Source organism: Saccostrea cucullata, unplaced genomic scaffold (genome assembly GCF_032062105.1).
Source record: "Saccostrea cucullata isolate Sc308-1 unplaced genomic scaffold, CSIRO_AGI_Scuc_v1 ctg2204, whole genome shotgun sequence".
Lineage (NCBI taxonomy): Eukaryota > Metazoa > Mollusca > Bivalvia > Ostreida > Ostreidae > Saccostrea > Saccostrea cuccullata.
In genome coordinates, this window is record NW_026919338.1 from 108,477 (window position 1) to 125,534 (window position 17,058).

General features: G+C 34.0%; 2 protein-coding genes across 6 annotated transcripts in view; one reads left to right on the plus strand and one right to left on the minus strand.

Moving 5' to 3' along the window:
* Positions 1-6,299, plus strand: part of LOC134229621 (tyrosine-protein kinase transmembrane receptor Ror-like) — a 64,830-nt gene extending 58,531 nt beyond the window's left edge. For all 5 annotated transcript variants that reach the window (XM_062711369.1, XM_062711382.1, XM_062711375.1 and 2 more), the window contains 3 exons: positions 3,352-3,525; positions 3,816-3,974; positions 6,072-6,299. In XM_062711369.1, coding sequence (XP_062567353.1) covers positions 3,352-3,525; positions 3,816-3,974; positions 6,072-6,281 — 543 coding nt within the window. In that variant the 3' untranslated portion in view covers positions 6,282-6,299. The remainder of the gene's footprint in view (positions 1-3,351; positions 3,526-3,815; positions 3,975-6,071) is intronic.
* Positions 6,300-9,697: 3,398 nt separating this feature from the next.
* On the minus strand, positions 9,698-11,117 carry LOC134229599 (beta-1,3-galactosyltransferase 1-like). The gene has a single exon (XM_062711351.1). The coding sequence runs from the start codon at positions 10,931-10,933 to the stop codon at positions 9,737-9,739; it is 1,197 nt and encodes a 398-aa protein (XP_062567335.1). The 5' UTR covers positions 10,934-11,117; the 3' UTR covers positions 9,698-9,736.
* Positions 11,118-17,058: the final 5,941 nt, after the last annotated feature.

Genomic DNA, 17,058 nt, shown 5'->3' on the forward strand with positions numbered 1-17,058 from the left:
TCTTCACGTTATGCCCATAAAAGGACTTTACCTACTTGTCTATTTTGTAGGACTGGGTGTTTTGACTTTTAAAACAGGATGTTTTGTAAAGAAGTAGATGTTATTGCCCCAAGGTTTGGTATTTACAGATGCCGTTACACGCAGTTGTCTGATCTCAGTCATAAATCCTGGTCTTGTCGTCGTTTTTGAGATACCCATTCAATGCCCATCCTTTCCATGATCTGATGTGTTCAAAAGCATTAATTAAAATACCACTTCTAACAGACAGTGATCTAGCAGAAAATTCATTTTTTATGTCTTGCTTTAGCCTTGGCCAACGACAAACCAATATTTCAAAACAATGTTAATATTTTCTTCCCCAAAATTAGATGTTATTCTTTTAGAAGAAGGGTAAGTCATTAAAATGTTTTTGGTTAAGATTCATGTGTACTTGAAAAAAAAGGAAAAAGATGATAAGGAATATGCTTACTCGATATGGACATTTGATAGGACCTATAATAAGGTGAACATTTACTCAATTACACTGATGGCCCAGCGGTAAATCATTTAATACAATTAATTAAAAAGCGTTAAGTCTATGGTTACATGCAGTAGACAAATAAAAGTAATGTTGGTTTATTAATATTAACAATACGCATTTGAATAAAGCCCCAAACGAACATTAATATGCGATGAGAAAATATGACACATCGGATAATGCGTAAAAATGCGTATAACAATGTAAGATTTAGTGTCTGAACAAATTTTCAAAAATGTATATAGAATTTAAGTAAACTCACTGCATACAAGGAAAAGAGTTAGGGAATGACAAACCCCTTTTCAATAATTAAAAAATATCTTCATTTAAATGAAGTTGTGTGAAGTTATCGCCCTTAAAATTTTTAATTAAATTCATTTTTCTTCTTATTAAAAGATTTTGCTAAACCCGGTTTAAAGTAAAGAGATCAAGAATGAATATTTTATAATTTCTTTTAAAATAAATAAGAATTTTCTCTTTGTTTTAGAATGAGTATTTTCACATTATTTTTTTTATTGTAAACACTATGAAACCTTAACGTTTTAGGCATTTATATATTTTTTTTTTCATAAGGACATTAAGTAAATAAGTTAAGCAAACAAAAAAAAAAAAGAGAGAGAGAGAGAAAAAGAGAGAGGAGAGGAGGAAAGCTGGAGATTGGAGTGGGTGATAAAAGGGGAGAGTGGCCATGAGAACGGAAGAAGGAGAGTATAGTGGGAGAATAAGAGGTTGGGAGTAGAGTTGGGGGAAGAAGAGGCTGGGAGCAGAGATTAATAGGGTAGGAGTAGACGTGGGGGAGAAAGAGAGTGGAAGTAGACGTGGGAGAGTAAGAGGGTGAGAGCAGACGGGGGATGTAGTTTGGGTGTAAGAGGTGCGAGAGAGGTTTGAAGTAGATCAGACAGAAAGGAGGATGTATGGGGAATAGATATATTAGGAGAGTATAACTGCAGAGGGGAAAAAGGGTTTTATTTGAAATTGCACTACTTTAATGGCTTATGTACCGGGGGAACAGGGGCCATGCAATTAACATTCATTGATGCTCTAGTCTGAAAATGGTTAATCATTTCTAGGTTCAACAGAAGCTGAAATATTTGTGACCGATCCACGAAAGACGTCGGACGACAAAAGACTAATCCCGATAGCTAGATATTTTTATTCGTATTTATACGAGGGTTTTATTAACAATTATTTAATAATTTTGAAGAAAAAAACTTCATTTTGATATTTTTTTATTATTAATCTAGGTTAAAATCAAAGAGGATTGCAGATATTGAAGCTATACATATTTTGATTTGTTGTTAATTGTTTAACTCCCTCTTGAGCATTTTTCACACACATCAAGACGCCTAAACTTGTCTGTTGGGAGGGGGGTGCTAATTTATACCTATAGTTGGCATTGAGGGATATTGAGCAATCAGAGATCTTTGTCGTGCCAAAACCTACCGCGACATGGGACCTCGATTTATACGGTCTCATCCCCAAAACCGGGGTCTCCACGTCTGCAGTGGATTCGAACCCGCGACGTATGTAAGAATCAGCTCCTTATTTCGCGACTCTAGAACAGACGCTATAACCACTGCGCCAGGTTGTTTTATTCATGTAAATTTTAGTGAGACCTTTTAATTTTGTTATTAAAGCGTTAAAGCTTTTAGAAATCAACATTTCATAGCATAAGGTTGTGTGATTTAACCTTTATGTATTTGCGGACCGTACGGTAGAAAAATGATCCCCGGTCAATATTCTACAGGGGTTGTTTTTCATCCTACGGCGGAAGTGCTGTGCATATGTCTAAATTTACAGCCCTCCACCACCAAGTGGTAGCATATTAATATGAGTTAAAAAATTTCGTAGGGAAGTGAAACAAACAATGTGTGTTGCATTTTCATAAAAAAAATCTAGTTCAATCAATTTGTCTTGCACTAAGGTAACATGCTATAGTTTTGGCTTGATGGAGCGACCTCAGTTGTGCAATTTGTCACTAAAGGCATTGTAGATTAGTTGCATTTTTATGACCCCGTAATCGAAGATTCGGGTTTTAGTACAATTCTCAGTTAAGCTTGGACTTTCAGTAAGGCGTGGCATTCTCGACGTTACATAATTAGCTTCTGAAATTTACACAGCTTTCCTTCACTGTTGAAATATACATAGGATAGAAATTCGGTCGAGTGTAGCAAATAGCCAATTACAAGTTCTCGCACGGCACAGAGTCGTCTCATCGTTGTCAACAACAATTTAAAGTTCCTAATGTTATCAATTTCTTAACCAGTGAGAATCTATTCGGCATTTGACAGAAGCTAATTACGTACAGCGCCGAGAATGTCACGCCTTACTGAAAGTCCAAGCTTAAATGAGAATTGTACTAAAGTTCTTGCCCTGTTCGTCCGTCTGTCTATCTGTCTATCTTTTTGTCCTCAAAAACCTGTCCATAACTTTTGATCGGTTGGAACTATGGCTTTTATTTTTCACATGTGTATTCCATGTTACAAGACTTTCCTTTGGTACAAAATTTTACCTTGAAGGTAAATCCGCATTTGCAAATAAAATTACACAATTTCAACCATAACTTTTGAATAGTTCGTGCTAGGACTTTTATATTTTGCATATTTATCTTGACAAGACAAGATCCATGGAAGCCCTTAACCTTGGAGTTTGACCTACGTATAAAAAACTCTTATTTCAGGTTACCAAAAACTGCAAGTTAACAAAACCGCAATACAAAATTGTATGAATTTTAAAGCTTATGTAAAAGTATTATTTTAATACATTGTATATGTACATGTATATGGTTTCCATGTCTGTATCCTAGATGAATCAGTTTTTTCCTTTACTTTTAGGCTGACCTCATTGATGTGGCGTTGCAAATAGCCAATGGGATGAAGTATCTGACGTCACAGCATTTTGTGCACAGAGATTTGGCAACAAGGAATTGTCTGGTAGGAGACGATCTTACAGTCAAGATATCGGACTTCGGAATGGCGAGGGATGTGTACACTCACGACTACTACAAGGTGCTCAATGGCTTTTATTTAGATCATAAATTTGACTTCTTTAGGACGGATTCTAATTTGAAATATTTTTTGTTTCCATTATCACACACTGGCGTACTTTAAAAAATTGAAGCTACATTTTCTGGGTTTTTTTTTTGACATTTTCTTTAGTAAAATTAATGCATTCGAATCTCAAAAAGTCAGACTTGGTAAATTTCAACTGCAAATATTACAAATTGCGTTGTAACTCTGTATTTGTAATAAAATATCTAAGGGAAAGCTGGACTAACTTTCATTTTATTTTTTATAAGATTGGGGGTTCCAGAATGCTTCCCGTGCGTTGGATGTCGCCGGAGAGTGTTAAATACGGCTGCTTTACGAACGAGTCGGATATCTGGGCTTACGGCGTGGTTCTGTGGGAGATTTACAGCTATGGTCGACAACCGTACTATGGGCACTCAAATGAAGAGGTAGGTACGAACGAATAAAGAGGTAATACCTGTCAATTTCTTAAAAGAATTGACTTTTCGCCATCTTCTCCTTTTTCATAAACAAGTTATCTCTCTTTGCTCACTCTGAAGTCTTTAAGATATCTTATTAAAGTTTCCCTCTAACAACCGAGAAACAAGTTGGTAGGGAATGAAACAAAGTTAAAACAACTTTATTGGGGAGGGGTGGGGGTGGGTGGGTAGGTGCGACATTTGTAATAAGGAAACAACACGTGGTCAATCTAAGCTATTGTTAGTTTCTCTGTTCAATGTTCATATTGCAAAGTAGTATTCTTGTCATTGAAATCAAACATCCAGTCATTAGAAATATTGTGATCAATTTGTAAAACTGAGACAGCTCCATTAACCCCTTCCATGGCAAAGATTTTAAGCATTTCTAGACAAATTGATATTAAGATTTCAATGCATTTTTTGAGTATTTCATGTAATTTTTGTATATACCAATGTATATATATTCTGAAAGCAGGTATTCTGTAGTTTCTGAAAATGATTATAAAAATATCATTTCAGTTGCAATTGCAACGAAATACACCATAATCATGCTGGAATTTCCATTTATTCAAGAATGAGTTTCATTCAATTTTTTTTTTTTGCTTAGTTAAATATATTAAAAAATATTTTATTGCTGTGTTGAAAATTATGAGCATGTTGTACATTTTTTACAAACCAATTGTAAATATTTTGGGGGGATGGAGTGGGGTTGGAAGGTAATCAACAGAATTTAGCATTTTTACATAGAACGTGTTACCCCTGCATTGATTTTCGATAATGGCAAATCGATCAAATTGGGGGAAAGTTGAACTCAAGCTAGCAAAAAACTGGTACAACTAATAAAAAAATTTTTTTGTATATTATTTCATTGCAATTATCTTCTCTTTTCAACAATGTAAGATTTATTCTGATATTTGCAGTATTAACGAAGTTATGAATGTTTTTTCACACTACTCTCGTTTTTCAAGTCAGATGCGTAGAAATGCGTATATGCCATGTAAGGGGTTAAACAAAGTGACACGCTGTTATTGGAATGATATTACATACCTTACATGTACCAAATAGAACCAAGGTAAGGACAAAATGACACCATTGTCAAAATTAAAGAAAAGTTGTGAGTACAGATATTTGGGGTTTTTAAACTGCAAGATTGCGAGATTGTCCATGGAAAAATTTTACTTGTTTAAGTCTAACATTGATATTAAAAATTTTCATACTGTATGGTGCAGATAGAACGCAGGTGGGCGGTACATTGTTCTCGGGGAATACTAACTAGACTGTCAAGACTTTAATGTTTTTTAAGCTATATTTAATAACACTTTCACAAAGGAATCGAAATTTTATTTACGACCGTATCATTATGCAATGAGTGTAATTGTACCCCATTTTTCGCTTCTTGAAGAAAACATCGTTGACGATTTTTAAAGTATTTTCTTTCATAATTACATGTCTCTCTGTCATCCATCACAACTGCTAATCTCTCATTTCTATAAACATTGATTTAAAATCCATGTCTTATGCTTTCGCTTAAGGGTTGGGCTAATTTGCTCACATATTAAAAATGTAATTACATGTAGATCCAAATCTTAAGTGGAAAAGAAATCTAGTTTGCAGAGAAAGGAAAAACACTTGAGGAAAGTCTTAATTTTAGACATCCCACTAATAAGGCTTAGTGATCTCGACACTCGAAGGAAAATTTACAAACATCAGTGTATCGGATATTATACTGTTTATTAGCGGATGATATGATTGTACGATAACACGGTGGTACGATAGTTACGTGTTATAATGCGATGTCACCATCATGTCGGGGCAATGTGATGCGATCGTTTGCTCGATTACAGGATGGCTCGGTGGCATTGTGTTGATGATAATGTCGACCATCGTCATCGCCAGCATATCATCCGGTCATTGCGTCATTGTACATGTACATGTACCATCATAATCTGGTCATAGCGTCATTGTACCATCATCGACCCAAACTTCCATGGTGCAAACTAAATACCCCTATATACATGTAAATATCATAAATGTTTAATTTAATTCGATAATTTTCATTTTGACAAGGTTGTTCGCTTCTTGGACGAGGGTATACTGTTACAGCGATCTGAGGAATGTCCCGACACAGTCTATCACATAATGCTGAGCTGCTGGAAAACAGACCCAAAAGAGAGACATTCGTTTTGCCGAATCCACAAGCATCTGACTGACTTCAGCAAAGAGATCTTAAAAAGTTCCAACTGCAGCTTAAATACCACGGAACAAAATGCTTGTTGAAGTCATAAGGACCATAAATGGAAAAGATTTTCCAACCCAATATAAATTCTTTTCGTCAGTGGGGAAGGAAAATTTTACGGTGTCAGTTGAGCGAAAGAAATTCTTTTGTTCTAAGCTGTAAATGCAGTCGACTGTCCTGCCCCGTGGGTAGATTTTGTTGACATAAGGAAAGACAACTGTCACTTATTTAGACGTATTTCTGGGAGGTCTGAATCGTGACAATATTATTCAACTTTCCTTTTATTTAGTTTGCTTTCTCTATCATAGTAGGTCTGTATATTTATGATTTTCCCTCAAAATGTAATTACATTTATATTATGACATACAATGTAAACTGTGCCTGAGCTAGAAAACTCTCTCTCTCTATCTCTCTCTCTCTCTCTCATGTATTGATTTCCATGATGATGTACCTTTTAGTCAATTCCGAATTCGGCATTTTGTTTGTTATTTTTGCCTTTTCATAGTATTTTGGGTTTTTTGATTTATCATTATAACTCAGAAATTATATTGTTCAATACAGGCGTGAAAACTACATATATGTACACGTTTGTAATTTTTGACATGTTTTTTTTTATGTTACCCGATACAGAGCTTGTGTAAATGGTTGAACAGGTCAACATTACATACTAATGATATGCCTCCAGTTATTTTGCCATTTTAAGGCAAGAATCTAAATTCAGTAATATATATACGGTCGTTTACAACTGTTAAATCTTACAAATATTTAAAAAGCGAAGCATAAATCCGTTTAATGATGTTTGAATAATGTGATGAAAATATTTTTAAGAAAATATGTTTACTTATATATGTATATGTAGTATGTATTGCATTGTTGAAAGAACTATTCATGCATTATTATTATTATTATTATTATTATTATAGTCAACAAGTTGTTTGTAATAAATTTTGGTATACATTTACAAGATTGTTTATATTCAAGTAGAATCGTGTAATTATCAGAATTAGAATAAAATCTTGAAGAAAAACAAAACTGATGCCATTATAGACAACTGACTTTACGACTATCTTCATCAAAATTGAATGTACATGTGTGAAGTAAACTTTACAATATAACTTATATAAGTCTCGTCAAAGTCAGGCAAATATATGTCTCTGAAAGAGTGAGTTAAAATATAAAAAAGGCCAGTGTATACATCAAGTCTTAGCCACACCAACAATTACGAAGCTGTTTTATAGGAGAGGTGCTTACAATGCTGAATCAGAATTATCTCAATTCAATCGGTCTCTCTCAAGGTCCTCCATTGAGAAGAGATAATGCGCATGCTTTACTAGCATTTAAAAAAACTAATTCAGAGAATCTGTCTCCCGTTGAAGAAAAAACAAGATAAAATATCGTAGAAGTACATTTTCCGCGTGGTACTAATTTATGCTATGTACGTGGTCATATTTTCGCGGACTTTATCCCATTAATTCATATACATGTACTTCTTGGGATAAAATGAGAGTCTAGGAAATTCGTGTAATTGTTTAACCACGGATAAAGCAGAAATATGATTTCCGCGGAAATATGACCCCGTGGAAAACGTCTATAGTAAAATGACAAAGTGTTAACGAAATTCCATTGTGGAAATGCACTGTAAAAATACATATTTCGTTTTTTTTTCCCCATAAATGGTTTAAATTGGGACAAAATCAACGCGCGCGCTTTGAAAAAAAAAGAAACTTGCGTAATTTTTCAAAGCGCTTTGTAACAATGCATGTGTAAGTTAATTTTGATATACATGTACATTGTATTTTTAAAGGAGTACAGGTACACGTAACATTGACCTCGCCGCTTATCTTTGGAAATGCTCTGTTCTCTGGAGATACAAGTAGTGTACTGAATTATGACAGGGATTTGTTTATGAGATGAAAGAGCTCGATTTCTCTTCTAAATAATGAAATATATCTATGCTTTCTGCGATGTAAATATATGTAGCTAGAAAATAGAGGAATGGGAACAAAAAGGCTTATTAAATTGTCCCGAATCTGTTGAATTGTAATATGTACATATTCCTGGTTTAGTTGAACTTGATATTATTTATTTTTTTCGTTTAAAGGGGTGTAAACATTATGTTTCATTTTTCCTGCTATTTCATTATTTGGAAAAAATGAAATGTAGAATTTTTTTTTGATAGAAATTATAGGAAATCCCTTCTACATGTATATTTATTTTAAAGTAACATTGCATATAAGTTTTCCCCTTATAATGTTGAAAAGATAGCAATCACATTTTAAAATTAAAAATCAATTTAAATTAATTGCTACGGCTCTCTGTAAATGCGTCTTTCCCTTTGTATCCGTATGTATACATATCCATTTACAACATATACCTCAACCAAGATATCTTAATTAAATCTGATTACAAGTTTCAGTTACAAACATACACAATTACCAAATAAAAGGCTTAAATTAAAAATTAAACGGAATACAATATTCATGAGGGGGAACAAACAAAGCTGTCTTTTCTTTCGGAGTGTATTCAACTTTTCGTAAAGGGCATGTTAACACAAGATTAATTTCTGTGGGTTTGTAGGACTGAGCCAAGACAGAGGAAACCTTAAACTTGATTAGATGTCCCATGGTGACCATGTAATAGATCTCTCTTCAGACAGGAAGTATCCGTGTCCCATACTGTATACTGTCACAAGTACGAACCTCCACGACTACAAGTATATATATACTGTCACCAACACAATATCCGAGTTAATAAATCCATGTATTATTGAATACTGATACTAAATTGTGAATATACTCTATTTTTATACTGAGTATTATGTTTATGGAATGTTTTTTTCTAGTATTTGTATTATTTTAAAAATATTAATATTTGAATCTGTAAAACCGCTTTAAGGCGAGGGACAGGTGGGGAGTTTCTTATTTCTCTATGAATATCAAGTCATTGATCAGGCATGGAACTTTGTCATCCCGAGTTTCCGCCTCGCTAAGCAGTGGAATCGAGGATGTATATTTAATGTATCAGTTTACTGTCTCTTCAGGCTTTGTGCGATTTCTATGATGGAGGCCATGATACAAATGAAAACATCAATCGTTTTATTGAAAAGTGTTGCCATACAATCGATACAGGGAAATTTTCAAATAAAGAGTGTATAGGCATTTTTGTTGTATAAACAAACTTGAGCAAGAGTATTCGAATTTTTGTCCTTTTTTTAATTAACTAAATTAAACCTTTTTCTCGTCCTTGAAAATGATTTTCGAGAGAATTCCTGAGGTCCAATTATGCAGTATACATGTACTTTGAGTATCGAGACAATTTGTTAACATGTATAGATATCAAAAACATGTTTATAAATATGATTGAATGTTCACAAAATTCAGTTTATAAAATATATATATATATATATATATATATATATATATATATATATATATATATATATATATATATATATATATAAAATTAAAAATATATATATGATTAATATACAACATGATTAAAAAATAGTATCATTGCACTTTAAATTCCACACTCCTCGAAGAGCATTAGGATCAAGTTGATGAGAGGTGATTACAATGGAATTTTTGTAATTGCATCCAAATGGAATACGCACAGCGTTAAAACCTGGGATTCGCGTAGTCTTCATACCAAGTCGGTGTATACAAAGACCTACATAAACATCTTCTAAGTAAAAAAAGGGTACATTTCGAGAAACCTCGTAAACCTTCTGCACAACATTCATACTAGTGATATATCCAGTACCGGAACAGAATCCCGGATATTTGGACTGAGGGTACATTTCCTTCGGAACGTACCACTTAAATCCTTTATGGCGAATGGGACCTTCATTCAGTCGACATTGACCCCCAATGGACGTCTGGAGAACACTGCCATACTTCTTGACAGCCGTTTTTAACGCTGGTAAACTCACAAACATATCGTCGTCTGTTTTCATGACAAATTTAGCGTTTTTGCATTTGATGCTAGCCCATTTAAAGCCCATAATAGTTTTTAACGTTAAGTTATTATAATGGTCGATGAAATCTTCCTGGATAATATCTCTGTGGGTTGCACTCTCCGTTTCAAGGTCCACCTGAAGCTTTTTATTGGAGGTCATCCCTAAAAGAAAGACGTATCGTATGTTGCCTTCATTTTGCTTGGTCTGGGAAAGCCAGGTTTCTCTCAAAGCTTTTCTTCTTTCGGTATTTGAGTGTATTGTACATATTAACACAATTATATCCACTACCTGGCTTCTCTCCGTAGGTTTACAAATGTTTTCATTGTCCAGTATATAGGAATAATTATGTGGAAAACAAGAAGTACAGTTTAGAGGCCTTTCGTTAGATGTCGGTTTTACTTTGGCTGTGTTTTCTTTCTTTTCTGTAATTTTAACTCTTTTGGTTGTAAGAGGTCGATCAGGTGTAAATGCTTCTCTTGTTAAAGAAATCGAACTTTTAATATTCGAATTTTCTTCAGAGCTCTTGTTCACCATTACACTCGAGTTCATATTGAGTTTTGAAACAGCGTCATTCAAGGCTTTGCTCAATGTCCATATTTTATTGAGATGAGAGGAAGCAGTGATTATATTTAACAAGACAAGTGTTGACAAGGTCGCCGTTAAGTATATCATGGCTGTGGCATTACAACAACGAAAACACCGAGAATATCCGGTTATTGATTTGCAATCCGCCATGACTTTTTTCCTGTATCAATGAAAATTATCCATCACTCTTCATAGTTATTTACAAGTCCAAACTGAAAGTTTTCCACAGAACGACAACAAAATGAGATTCACAAACGGACACTAAAACGTGGTAAGACCCAGACATGAGGATGTCAACATAATATTATAAATAGCTATTCAGGTAGAGTGGTTTAAATTTAAATTCGGTCGATTTAAATTAATCAAAGCACTGCAAGTACTGAATCATGATATCAGGGTATATTAACATTAAGGACGCTCTAAACACTGCACACTAAAGAGCTCTATTAATTGGGTAGTTTTATACAATTAGAGTGATCTGCCCTTAGATGTAAGATTAAAGAAATTGTTATTTACCGTTAATTACATAATTTATAATAGATTATAATATTTTTAGCATTATATAAGACCAAGAGTAAGAAATTTAATTAATTATTTTCATTAATTTTCCCAATGTAAGTAAACATCAGTGATTTCTGCTCAGAAATAGTCCATTGTCTTTGAACATTTTTCCTGTGCAAACTATGATATATTTTTCTCAGAGTCGAAAAAACAATTTCTGTTGGTGTTTAGAGCTTCCTTAAACGTAAAAATATTCATTTGAATAATTGAAAGTTGATTGGAAAAGTACAATATTAAAAGAAAAAAATTCCTTGCAGATAAAGATAACGAATCATTAAAATTATCTGCAAACATGTAAACGAGGTTAAATGATCACATTAAAACTACGTTTTTATTAATGAATTTAAAAAACGCATAAATTATGTCATGTTGATCTTCGTCAATAAATTTGTCCTAAAAAAGTAAAGAGCACCCCCCTCTCCTTTCAACACAGACAAATATTATTAAATTACAGTACATGAATATACTAAATCAAGTAAAAGTGACCTTGGACCTTTCTAGAAAATGTAGACCCCTCATCGGAAACGCGGATCTATGTGAAATTGTTACGAAAATTAGGGAGTTTTTTTTAAAGTCAACATTACCACCACCCCCCTTGAGATAGGTATTTCACCTTTAGGAAATGAGTTAAGGGCTTTTGGGGGGGGGGAGGGGTGCTTGAGAATTTTTTTTTTTATTGTTGGTTGTCACCTCTTTTCTGTAGTGGTATTGTCTAGCACTGGCAAATTAAAGGATTACACAAGAATGAACAAAAAGGTAAAATAAAACCCCTACTCCTACCCCGGCCCAGCCACACGCACTCAAATTGATGTACATATAAGGCAACCTCTACATGTATCTCTTTTCTCGATACCTTTATGAAGACCAAGACAATGTGTGTAATTGAACAAAAACGTTTACAAAAAGTAATTTGTATATGAATAGAGTGTTATACTAGTTTCTTGCGAAGGTCAATAGTTTAAGTAGAATGTGAAAACTTAGTACAATTCTCAGTTAACCTTGGTCTATCAGTAAGGCGTGGTATATCGACGATACTTTCATGCAGCGGCCGATCTAAAGGGTGTTAAGAAAGTTCGTTCCACATTTTTCTTATATTTTCAAAAAGAAATACGATGAGAAGATATTTACAGTTTGTGATATTTCATGTTTACAGAGTCCATTCTTGCTCCTGATAAGGTTTTAACGGTCTTTTATTGAATCAATAAGGGGAGGGCAGGTATTAAAACAGATGATGTCTGTTCAGAAAAAATACGGATGATGCATATTTGTGACATATACTATTGAGCACACATGTCAAAAATCCTTTCAAATACTATGCAAAAATTATAAAATCTGTAAAATATTTCAAAATGACAAACCTATTCTTTTCAAAAGTGATATATTGTACTTATACCTACACTCATCAGCTTGTCTAATGTAAGATAAGCTATGAAGTAACAAAAGTAAATAATCCTTTATTCTCACTCAAAATGACCGGCATTTTATCATTCGGGTGCTTTAAAGATGTTATATATTTTTTTCACATGGAAGAAAAATCCTATAATTTCCAGCTAGAAATGATTTGCTATAAATCTGAAGCACACTCTTGTGATTTTGTCAGACTTGAAAATTCATCTCTTTAGTTACGAACTACTTTGAATTTTTTGAAAATATTTTATTCCGGAACGAACTTTCTTAACACCCCTTATTTGTGGTATTTATTGCCTGACGTCACGGCGTCAGGCACTACTAAGGATCAATATTTCCTAGGTGCGAAGCTAAGAGGTCACAGTTAGCCAGCAAAATTTTGTGCATGCTGATTATCATCGGATTTTGTTACCTGCGTTTCAACAACAACAGTTAGCAGAAAAATAACCAATATTACTGATACAATATATTGATGTATTTACTTCCTTTAGTTTTGTGCATGCAGCTATTTATTCCAAACGAGTTCCTATACGGACATGTCCGTTTGACCTTTTTTCTGCATTTTTATACTACTGGATTAGTCCATTTGTTTTCTCGATGAGGGGTGATGCAATCATTTTGCGCCAAAATGTCACGTGTAAGTTTTTGCGCCCTTTTCCTGGACTATTCTATTGAATGGAAATGAAAACTGTATGTATTATATTAAGTCTGTTCTTTTTTGTCGGAATCTTGATCGAGCTTTGGAAAAAAAAACCATATCGGTGATATTGTGAAGTGAGACCCCTAATCCCTGGGAAAAACTTCCTGTATCCGCGCCTATCGCCATTCATATATCACCGTCAAGTTTGTTGGGTCATTTATGCATAACGGGCTTTATATATCTCTCGTTTCTAACAATCTTTGATGCTCTGGCATACCCAAGAACCTATTAAACATATTCTGCATGTCAGTCATAACCGTTATGATTCCCAATTTCTTGTAGTAATCATAATTTCAGATGTCTTCCTCAAAGCCTATGCTATATGCAGTTGAATCTAATTTACGTAATCTTTACATAGCCACGACTTTCCAGCATAAATCAATTACATTAGTTTGTTTCCCTTATTTACTTCATCCTCTAAAACCATTTTAGACTCGCGGAGTGAGGTGTTCATCTTTACGTCGGGGTTCGAATACACAGCGGGGACATATGTACATTCCATTTTTTATCTGAGATACAAGCAATATACATATTTATATAAATTTTGTTCTTTTTCTATTGCTCTGATGAATAGCATACACCTTAAAATTAATATATGATGTTTTGTGCAACAGCTTCATAATTTACTCTAGTGAACTAATTTACCCCCCTCCCCCCCCCCCCCAATGTAAACGTTTATAACTTATCAAGCTTATAGGTTCTATGGATATTGATGACATTAGTCAGGCAAGCTTTTTGAAAAGCTGTTACTTGTAGTTAAATAAGAGTTTACAATAGGTACTCCCCAGCCTGGGACTGTGTAAGATACGAAAGGAAATCGTCATTATTTTCCGGATAATAAATGACGTGGTAAAAGTGCATGGTGAATATAAACATTAAAAAGATGTTCAACTAGTAAAACTTGTTTTGAATATGCTACATCTGCGAATGATACAATAATATCTTATCTACGTTTTGCACTGCATAGCTACTCTGCATAAACAATGGGCATTATCACATGACAAAGATCCAGGGTATCAGCACGTGGTTCTTTTTGAGAAGCCTATGTCAATGATCCCTATAATAACATTTATCACTGACTTTAAATTTATTACATCGATGAATCCATTTTATGGGCATTAAAATTTAAATTATATTTAATTTTGAAAATTATTTACTTAGTTTGCTTTGAAGCCCCACAGCCTGAAATAAAATTGATCACTATTTCAGCTTTGAATATCTTTTTATTTCCTCGCATGAATACTTTTTAAAATTGTGAAAGTACTTTTTGAAATGCTAAATTTTGTTTGCGGCCGATTTGATGCTTTTCATCAATATTCTACTTGTTCACAGTTGAAATATACATTTCGACGAATGTCAACAATTGTATGAATAATCCAATGATAACGTTTCGTACGGCAGAGAGGTGGGGCTTATGTCGTTTCATCGCTGTCACCAACAATTTAAAGTTGCTGATGTTATTAATTTCTTAACCAATGAGAATCTATTCGCCATTTGAGAGACGTTAATTACGTAGTGTCGAGAAAGTCACGGCCTACTGAAAGTCCAAGGTAAACTGAAAATCGTACTAGAATACATGTTTTGCACACATTTTATTGAATATAAATTAAACTGTTTACAGTAACAAAGTTCAGCGGAATCGTTGCATCGATGTTCTGTTTTTGTATTAGTGCGCGAATACGCCTGTTTTACTGATAAATTTCTGATATGCCATTTTTGCCAGACAAAAGTGACCCGGTTCATATCTACATGTAACTATCATTTGATCCTCTGGCTTTTAATATTTGGTCTGATAAAATTTGTCGTGTTACATTATGAGTTTTGCATACTTCTGAGCAATAAGGAACTGAAAAGATTATTTAAGGAATCATTGTCGAGTTAGTAGCGTATGTCAGGGCATCAACGATAGTTTGAAACTTGGGATAATCTATGTAAAACTGGGAAAAGCCCGTGATGCATAAATTGGAATTATCAAGAAATCAACTCCACTAACTTTCAAAGTGTTATCACAGAGAAATCAAATACACTGTAGAAAAGGAAATAAACATGTATATGGTTACTATTGTTCGAAAGAAATGTAATATACCTGCTTACCAACGGACGAAGGGTTTGAAATGTTATGCATAGTCGTGACCATCCGGAACATCTCGGGCCTTTTTTTCTGTGAAAGGCCCGGGGTGTTGCGGGTGTAGTCTTGACACCATCGTTATCCATTGCTCCTTAAAGCTGAACACGACTCGTAAATAGACATACGCCATTTTTGATATCATTATTTACGGTACTTCAACAACAGGGTATACTCTTCAGATTCGTTACACCTGACTGCTTTATTGTCACGGGTATCGGTGTAGAATGGCGATGCGTGTTCGTGCTGGCTATTTTGCATTACCTTGGTTTACATTTTAATGCAGTGACGTTTATCTCTATGCTTGAATACTGCACTGACCAGTACAACTAAAATTGTAAGTTTGTTTGGTATCTTACTTTCCTGCAATAGACGAAGTATTACGTTATTTATATTGTTCGCTACCGCTGTATAGCATATACGTCCGTCTACACCGGCATCGACTGATTACACTGAAAAGTGACTAAGTCCGGGCCTTTATAGGGGACTGCAGATATAGCGAGAATCGGAACAAAAATGGCGGACACATTCCTTTTACGAATCGTGTTTAGCTTTAAACTGTTTCCAAAGTTAAAGCTGAACACTTCTCATAAATAGGCACTGTCAGACGGGTACATAAACCCTTCGATTTCATTACATCCGATTGCACACTCGAAGCTCGTGGCCGACATGTAGTATTCCTTTCGTGGTCTTGGAGTTTTTGCATTTATTCCTTGACCTGTATTTTTCTTGATACTTGTGTCCTGTTTTGGAAAAATGCGAAAAATTTGATGATTTCATTGCGACCGAGTATCATGGCAGTGTAAGATGTACGTCTTCACTCGTCTGACCTCTACAAAGAATACATTTAACTCTTAACAAATCTGCTCCTGTGTAGGGGTTGTAGGGGACAGTGTAAATGAACAGGAAATATGGCGGACTATGCCTTTTTCGAGTAGTGTTCAGCTTTAAATAAATATTTTTTTTCAGTTAAAATTCATTAAGCATGCAGTAATTACTAATGGTTAATTGGTTTTTGTCTTTTGATTCTTTTTTCCATTAAAAAGTTTTTAAAGAACAGGAAGGCGCAATGAAAGATATTAAAAGCATTTTTGAAAATGAGAAAAGTATTTAGTGCGTAAATGCATATGTACAAGAACGTGTATAAATATACTTATCATGATGACTAATTTATCACAACAAACAGATGTCGTCTCGATGATTCTGGGTATGTTTTTTTTTACACGTTAAGGGTATGAGCTTCTAATAAGGTTCATGTATGCACTGTTGAATCCAATATTTTTTACCTTGTATTTGAATGTGAATATAATTATGATAATGAATGCACAATTACAAAGCAATGAAATTTGGAGATGGGTGAACATAAAGAACGAAAAGCCTTTATATAATATATATTTCATCTTACATTAAATATACTTTATGTAAAATCTCTACACCTTGCAAAAATCTCATGAAGAATGAAGTTATTTGGCCATGAAATAT

Coding starts and splice junctions, on each gene's coding strand:
- LOC134229599 (XM_062711351.1), bottom strand. CDS start 10,933: ATGGCGGATTGCAAATCAATAACCGGATATTCTCGGTGTTTTCGTTGT.